At 41.3% G+C, this 8,827-nt stretch overlaps 1 protein-coding gene across 3 annotated transcripts in view; it reads left to right on the top strand.

Annotated features, from left to right (window-relative positions):
* The first annotated feature begins 4,144 nt into the window (after positions 1-4,144).
* Positions 4,145-8,827, top strand: part of SLC28A3 (solute carrier family 28 member 3) — a 70,272-nt gene continuing 65,589 nt past the window's right edge. For all 3 annotated transcript variants that reach the window (XR_007122371.1, XM_047700697.1, XM_047700698.1), the window contains exon 1: positions 4,145-4,324. Coding sequence is in view for 2 of the 3 variants with exons in the window: in XM_047700697.1 (XP_047556653.1) it covers positions 4,226-4,324 (99 nt within the window). In the remaining variant the exon portion in view is untranslated. The remainder of the gene's footprint in view (positions 4,325-8,827) is intronic.

The raw sequence follows: 8,827 nt of genomic DNA, 5'->3' as shown, positions 1-8,827 counted from the left end.
ACCCATATTTGACTATAGGAAGTGCCCTGGCCGGCCTCTTCTAGTACAGTGGGAGTACTGAAAAGCAGGGTTTTGTTTTGTTTTTTTGGAAAACCTCCCATAGTATTTATTTCAAATTCATGTTATTGTGCTGTTGTTTTTTTTTCTCTTGAATGATCTGAATAGAGTTGGTTAATTAGTTTAAGCTTTGTAAGCATCCCAGGATTATATTTTTGGTTTATTAAACTACAAGTGTATAAACAAATGTTCATCTGTAATACACGAAATGTTCCTTGCGGGGGAAACAGCAGGGAGCAGATAAAACTCATGCTCTAACGTATAATACATTGTTGTTAACATGGGACAGATGTTATACATAATTTTTTTTAAAAATTCACTTTATTCGTTTTGGAAACAACGTCACCAAAAGCCAAAGAGTGACCTTACTGTAGAATTACATGCACAAGGCAAGATCTATTGTCATGTATTGAAATTGTTTTTACTTTCATATTTTTAATAAATTTGGAGGGACTTGGGTTTTTTTTTTTCATTTATTTTTCTTTAATGAGCTTATATACACAGTCCATGAGTTTTCAGTCTTCATAAGCCAATTCTCGGGGAATGGAATATAGAAACTATTTGATTAAAAATTCCAGCGATTAGTTGCTACACAATGGCTGCAAAGTTTAAAATTGAGTTTGAGGAAAATTGCAATGAAAATAGCTCAGACTCAGAAGAGATAAGGGGCCATTCCTTTGGTCTTGGTACAAGCTATTCCTTACAAATAATGATTCTGCATGACTAGGGAAGGATTTAAAATGTAGCCCTATAAAGTTGAAAGGGATTTTAACCTCATTTTCTTTTTTTTTTTTAAAGATTTTATTTATTTATTTGACAGACGGAGATCACAAGTAGGCAGAGAGGCAGGCAGAGAGAGAAGAGGAAGCAGGCTCCCTGCTGAGCAGAGAGCCCGATGCGGGGCTCGATCCCAGGACCCTGGGATCATGACCTGAGCCGAAGGCAGAGGCTTTAACCCACTGAGCCACCCAGGTACCCCTCACCTCATTTTCTGATCACAATTTCTATTTCCAAATTGGGCAAAATGAGCCACAGCTTCTATCAGGGTACTCATCATTTTAAGTGATAGTCCCATAAATCAAATTAATTCTTATGCTGCAAAGAAAGTCTGAATTTTCATTACTTCTTAAAGCTCTTAACTACAGGTTTCAGAAAGATAGCATTTTAAGTTAAAACTTCTCTACAACTTAAAAAATAAATACATAAAATAAAATAAACTTCTCTGCAACTGACCATTACTTTTGCATTTTTAGCTTCATTGTTGTACATATAATTTATTCTATTTAGGATTCCATTTTCCTTCTCACTGGTGTAGGTGGAGAATGGAAGGGGCCAGTCACTGTGTCTTTTAATCAACACTATAGAGTGTTCTTGCTTGCACAGTGATATGTTCTCAAATATGCTTGTACTCTTCAAACCTAAGTTTAAAAACAGCCTAGGGGCCAAGAAAACACTGGGTTGTGCCTTGTAAAAGGCTCATATAAGAGTATTTGCAGAGGGGCGCCTGGGTGGCTCAGTGGGTTAAGCCGCTGCCTTCGGCTCAGGTCATGATCTCAGGGTCCTGGGATCGAGTCCCACATCGGGCTCTCTGCTCAGCAAGAAGCCTGCTTCCCTCTCTCTCTCTCTCTGCCTTCCTCTCCGTCTACTTGTGATCTCTCTCTGTCAAATAAATAAATAAATAAATAAATCTTAAAAAAAAAAAAGAGTATTTGTGGAAATGTCAGGTATGTGAGTCAAGCTTCCTGCACTTTTAGCCACAAATGGCAGAATAAAGAGGTTTTGTTCTTTAGGTTTTTTTTTTTTTTCCTTTCCCCCACCCTTTCCAGAAAATAAGAATTCTCCATAATCTTTAACTAGACTGAGTCTTGAGTTCATGATGGTTTTGATATCTGGTTGCAGCAACCAGCTTCTTCCAACAACACAATTTTACAAAGAAAGCTCCTCATATTATCTGTTTTCTGTTTATCTGCACCTTTCTTGAGAAATTCCAATTGGACTTTTTGCCTTTGATAACATGACAGCAACTTACTACGACATATCACAATTATGGGGAAGAGCTGATAAAAAAAATTCCCAAGTCTCCCATTTATCAGTGAGAATCAATAAAGAGCAAAAGCATAAAGAAAGCTCTGATGGTGTTAATAAATGGTGAGGATTTGGAACAGGGGTTCAGAAGCACACAGTGAGAGATCACTTTTCCCACCACCAATATGGTGAGGCTTCGGGGAGAGACCAGCCTGACTGCCAGGCCAGCGAGGGCACTGTGCCTTCCTGTGTAAGTACAACATAGCACCTGTTCAGCCATAGGTTTACCTGGCCTCAGGAAGATAGACTGTCCCTAAAACACATGCAAACTACTATTTAGAGATCATCTTTTTTTTTTTCAACATTTTAAATATAATCTTATCACAACAAATTTACTTTTTGTCTAGGACTCTTCCTTGTGTTTTTAAGTGTACTAACACACTTTGTCATCTCAATCATATAGCATAAAATGGGAAATATTATCTCCATTTTTTAGATGAAGTATTGAGGCACAGAGAACACAGTACCTTGCCCAGATTCACATGGCTAGCGAGTCAGGGATCAGCACATATTTTCCATAAAGAGTCAGGTAGTGAATATTTTTTACTTTCAGCCACCAGTCTCTGTAACAATTACCCAACCCTGCCCTTGTGTACCACCAACAGCCATAAATGATGCATAAATGGATGGACATGTTCGTGTTCCAACAAAATTTTATTTATGGATACTGAAATTTGAACTTCATATAGTTTGCATGTGTCACGAAATATCTGTTCCTTTGATTTTTCCCAACCATTTAAATATCTAAAAATTATTCTCAGCTCTTCTGTTGTATGTATAAAAATAAGCAGCTTGGGGAGCCTGGGTGGCACAGTGGGTTAAGCTACAGACTCTTGGTGACGCTTGTTTTCGGTTCAGGTCTTGATCTCAGGGTCATGAAATCAAGCCCCGCATCGGGTACCGTGCTCATTGGGGAAGCTGTTTGAGATTCTCCCTCTCCCTCCACACCTGCCCCCATAACCCGCTGCCGTGCCTGCGCATTCTCTTTCTGTCTCTCTCTAAAATAAATAAATAAAAAAAGCTAAACAGTTGGCTGAGTTTAGCTCTTGAGCTATAGTTAGCTGCAGTAGGGCAGTAGAGTCAGAATTTGAATCCAGGCCATGTGTTTCCAGTGAGCTCTTAGTCACTCTATCCTCTATATCATGATAATAATAGTAAATCATGCTCTTTATAGGAAACTCAGCAAAGTCTGAGAGAGAAAATAAGAACCACCCATAAAACCACAACCCAGAACTAACCATTAGTAACATTTGATACCGTCTTCCATTCTTTCATCTACTGTGTGATGCAGTATTCCACTTATTAATTCTAGCTTTTTCACTTATCATAAGCTTATCTCACATTTCCGCAGAGGCCCACAATTGTAGCTCATTTGAAATGTACTAAGGGAAACTGCTATTTTGAAAGAATCCTATAGCTAATGATTTCCTAAAGAATCCTTTTATTACATGAGCCCTTGGTCACATTCCATTCATCTGAGGCTTATTTGCATTTCTGGGAGTTGGATTTTTTAAGAGCAATCCAGTCTGCAGTCAGGGATGTAGTAAAAAGTCTTCAAAATCATCTAGACATGAATTTGACTTCTCACCGTCCCTTTACTAACGAAATGACCCTGAGCAAACCATTAACTTTGCCACACCTCCGTTTTTGCTTATATGGAAGATAAACCACAACCACAATATACAATCATACAATATGCATGAACCTAGCACAGAATAGCGGTTGATTGGTAGCAACGAGCCCTTACATTCCTTGCCCTGCCCTCCCCTGATTCCTAGTCCCCACCACCATCCACAGGAGACAGATTATCTCCCTCCTGACCATCGGGAAAGCATCCTTTTCTGTTCTGTGCCCTGTAAGAGTTTTCCTGAGTAAAAATGGGCCAGCAATTCTAGGGCTAATCAGGAAGATAATGAGATGGGAGGATCCGAAAGCCTCCACGCCTTCCCCCTCTGGCTCCTGCTCCGCCCCACAGGCTCTGTGCCCGGGTTCCCACAAACAGCAGGTGGCATTCTGACATCAGCAGAGCCTGGGATCCTCTTCAGAACTAACAAGGAGCCTCTAGAGCAGACGTCCGAAAAGAATGCAGACCCCAGCCAATTCCAAGAGCAGCCACGATGTCCTGGAGCTGAAGAGTACGACGCCCCCCCAAGCAGAGGGCTACAGCAACATGGGCTTCCAGGTGAGCCGACAGTTCCTCTCGTTTATGACAAAGTCATTGCAAATAATGCTCTTTCTAACCACCTTGGCAAGTTTCTGAAAGAAAGCAGCAGGGTTATGGAAATGCAGTAAGATTTCCTCAGGAAACACTTTAAACCTATTGTTTTTTCCTTCTTGGGTTCTTCTTGGGCAGACAAACCTGAAAAGTCTCTTTTAATAGAACTTGTTTTGATCCCTGACTTGCCCTGTCACTTAGAAACAAGTCTATCCTCTCTGGCTTTTGTTTTGGGCTCACGGGCCCTGACAGTATTTCCCAAAGAGCTGGAAAAAATGGAAAGAATGGGGAGAATCCAGATATTGGATGTAGGGAACACCTGAGGGGTTCTTCCTCTTACAGCAAGTCCCAAAGTCCCTGTCCCATGGTGGCCGCCCCAGTGCAGCCAGGTTAGGCAAACCAGTTTCATGTCATCAACCAAAACTCATTGAGTGATTAATGCCTCTGACCTCTGGACAGGGTGCTGCAGAGATCTAGAAGGTGTCCTGTCCCAGGGAAACACTGGGCTCTTCTGACTGGCTCTGGGATGGGGAATTTTCAGGGATGCCCCTAGCTGTGTTTCCTTCCTTAAGCTGACAGAAGAGCCCACACCAACAGGTGTCAGAAACCTCTTGGGATTCAGGGTCACCTCAAAGGCAAAACAAACTTTTAGGCACTAGCAAAGAAACAAACAAGGAAAGTAAAAGGTCTTTGGCACAAGTTCTAAGTCTTCCACCCACAAATTACTGTAACTTCCCTGAGCTTCAGTTCAGTTGTCTATATGTAGTCACAGTGATCTTCATCTCATAGGTTATAAATGTAGGGGAAGAAAAGTCTTATCCTCTACCCTCTTATATTCAGCACCTGAAGTCTGTGAATTAAACTGAGAAATGGCAGATTAACCAGAGAAAGACGTACAAATTTTATTAATATTTTTAATGTTGTGTTCATGCAACTTCACAGAAAAGAAGTGAAAAATCCAAAGAAACTTCAAGACCCAGGGGTTTATATACCCTTTTAACAAAGGACAAAAAATTGTGGAGAAGTGATTAGACCAAAAAAAAGAGAGAGAGAGAGAGAAAGAGAACTTGGGCTTTTTGGGCCAATAGTCTGTGGAGAAGTGAGTAGGAAATACATTGGAGAAACTTATGGAATATAAGGTTTGATATGAGGTTATGCAATCTTATCCCAGTACCATCTCTTTGTCCAGTACTGTTACGGGAGATGGGACACCTGCTTAAGGGAAAGTCATGTTCTGCTTGTAGACAGAGAGACAAAGACTGAAGTGATCTTTTGGTGTCTGCTTTTTCTCAATTGCTTTCAGCTCAGAATAACTCTCAAGCCAAAGTGGTATATTTTGGGATGGCATATCCTGATTCCCTTCATAAGGGTTAAATGAGAAAAAGTCCCAACTCCGAGGGCTTTATGGTTCAAGAGAATGGAAGGGATAGAATGGAAGGGATAGAGTCAAAGTGAGTGTGACAGCAAGACAAAGATGTCTGCAGAGGAGGGAGATCCATGTCACCCACAACTGACAGCCTAGTCAGTGGGACACACATCCACCAAAGGTAGCCCTGACTTCTATCCCTCATTCTCTTCTATCAAAACAAAACATCTCCAGAGCTCAAACCCAGCATCTCCAGGTCTCAAACCCAGCAGAATACCACACACCAACACAACAAGCAGTGACCAGGTTATTTCTTCTAACTCTTGCTGTTTGATAAGAATTTCCAGAGACACATATTTACTCAGCAAAACCATTAACTCCTCCCAGATAGGTCACTATTGGAAAGGGATACCAATTCAAGAAGGGATAATACACTATTCTGGCCCTCCAGGAGCAAAGCAGGCAGAATCGTAATATGATGTAAAACAAAAACAAAATATAATGCTAGAAGTCAGCACCAAGTGCATTGTAAATACATATGCAAGTGGAGTTGGGCTGACCTGGAAGTCTTTCAGTTAGGGCTTCAAAGATGGGCAGGGATTCCCCAGTTGAGCTGGGAGGGGTGTCAGCAGAGCACTACAAGCAAAGAAAACTGTCTGCATAGGCCCAGGAGCCTGAAAGAACATGTGTGCTCAGGATAGAGAAGATAAGCTGGGGCTGGAGAGTAGGGACAGGGCCAGGGTGGCCCCAGATCACACAGCCTCCATGTGTGCAAAGTCATCGGGAAAGAATCCACCAGGATATACACTGTCAAGTTATTAAAGTACTCTACTAGCCCTGCTGAGAGTGGACAAAATAGAAAGAGATTTGTGTGTGGTTGGGACAGCATTTAGGAGGTTAGGATGATAATCATGGTGGAAACCAGCTCTGGGCAGAAGCACCGATACTGGTAGGAAGTCCCCTCGGCCATGGAATTAGCATTGAGTCAGGGTGACCTAAGGGCTGCTCTGGCTATTAATATTTCCATTTTCTTCCTTCTGTACGGTAGAATAACAATATCATATCTTGAGGCTGAGAGAATCAAATGAGGTAATATACGTTAGAAAAAAAAAGCATGTAATATTTGTTTTAAAAAACTGTTCTATCCTAGTTTGTTCATGTCATTGTAACAAAATACCACAGACTGGGTGGCATATACACAGAAATTTATTTCTCATAGTTCTGGATCCTGGAAGTTCAAGATGGTGGCTGCAGAAGATTCAGTATCTGGTGAATGCCACTTCCTCATGGACAGTCATCTTCTTGGTGTGTCCTCACACAGCAGAATGCATAAGGGAGTATGCATATAAAAGGAGTCTCTTTTATAAGGACACTGATCACCTCAAAGGCTCCACCACTTAATACTGTCACATTGGGCATTAGATTTTCCAAAGAGGAAATTTTGGGGGGTTGGTGGGGAAACATTTAGACCATAGCAAGTGCCTAGCGCACAGCGTGAACATAGTAACAGTAGCTCTTGGTGTTGGGGCAGGTTAAAGAGTGACCAAGTCAACATTTCTAGCTTGAGAACTCAACTTAGAGGTTCCCTTCATGTATATGGGAAATCCAGAAGTAGGGTTGGAGCAAGGAAGACCATGAGTTCATTTTGAAGCCTGTTGGATGAAATTAGGGTGATTCCCTACCCCTAGATGAGGATGGAGAGGAGGCGGGAAGCTCTAGGTATGTGTGCACCTGGGTCTGGAAGGGAACATGATGCATTCGGGGGCCATTAGCACAGTGATGAGCCAGTGGCATGAATGAAACCAGCAGGAGGGAAGCCTAGGGAGCCCCAGTGTTTTTGGAGCAATCAGAGAATGAAGCAGAGAGGCCATGGGGAGAGAAGGAGGAGCAACATCAGGGGAGAGAAGCGTCTGGGGAAGCCAAGGGAAAAGGGAACCACAACATCAGCAGCAAAGAAAAGTTTATTCAATTTGCCAACCAAGAGGTCACTGGTGACCACGGGTGTGGATAGGGGCAGTTTGTGTTACGAGTGGGAGCTGAGAAAAGGGGAAAATAAGGGAAGGATGTTCCTTCTCTGATGGCGAGCAGAGTGGTGAAGAGAGAGACAGGCTCAAGGGAGGCAAGATTGGGGCTATAAATAGGGGACTTTTCTATTAAAAAAAAGAAATCTCATTGTGAAATATAACATGCAGAAAAACACACAAAATCAAATAGACACCTTATTATAAAGTGCCATCCATGTCAAGAAACAAGGCATCGCCATCCCTCAGCTCAGACACCCCAACCCCGCACATCTGCCACAGCTGCCACTCGCCCCTGGGGGTGACAATGATCCCAACTTTATAGTAATTACTTCTCTGCTTTGTTTAATATCTTAACTTATAATTATGAATCCCCAAGAATTGTTTTTGTCCATTTTTAAACTTTATGTAAAGAGAAAATTACAAGAGATTTCTTTGCTTATTTTAACCCACTGAGCCACCCAGGCGCCCTTTCTTTGCTTATTTTAAAACATTTATGTGGAATTGGGCAAGAGGAATCATTCTGTATCTGACTTCTTGTGCTCAGTTTTTTTGTTTCGGAGACTCAGCCATGCTGTTGCATGTAACTGGAGTTCATCCAATTTCATTGATATACAGTATTCTCCATAAACATTGCACAATTTATCTATTTTACTGTTGGTGGACATTTATGTCATTAAGCTTGGAGCTTTTAGGAACTTCTACAAACAAAGGCAGCTATAAATACTCTTTGACATGTCTCCTGTTGTGCACGTAACCAATTTATTTGGTGTTATATTTAGGAGTAGAATTGCTAGGTCATTGGGAATGTATATATATTTTCAACTTTAGCAATAATGCCAAACTGGTTTCCCAAGTGGTTTTACCAATTTACACTTCCATCCACAGAGTGTGAGTTCCTTTTACTCCAGAGCCTCACCATATTTATCTGGCTTTTTAATTTCAGTGATTCTGATGATGTATATAGTAAGTGGTGTTTAACAGTGAGGTTTCATTTTCATTTTCCTTTGTTACTGGCCACTAGATGCCAACTTTATGAAATACTTGTTCAAGTTTCTCACCTATTTTCTCTACTGGATTTTG

This window comes from Lutra lutra, chromosome 13, assembly GCF_902655055.1.
Source record: "Lutra lutra chromosome 13, mLutLut1.2, whole genome shotgun sequence".
Lineage (NCBI taxonomy): Eukaryota > Metazoa > Chordata > Mammalia > Carnivora > Mustelidae > Lutra > Lutra lutra.
This window is presented reverse-complemented; position numbering and strand designations above follow the sequence as displayed.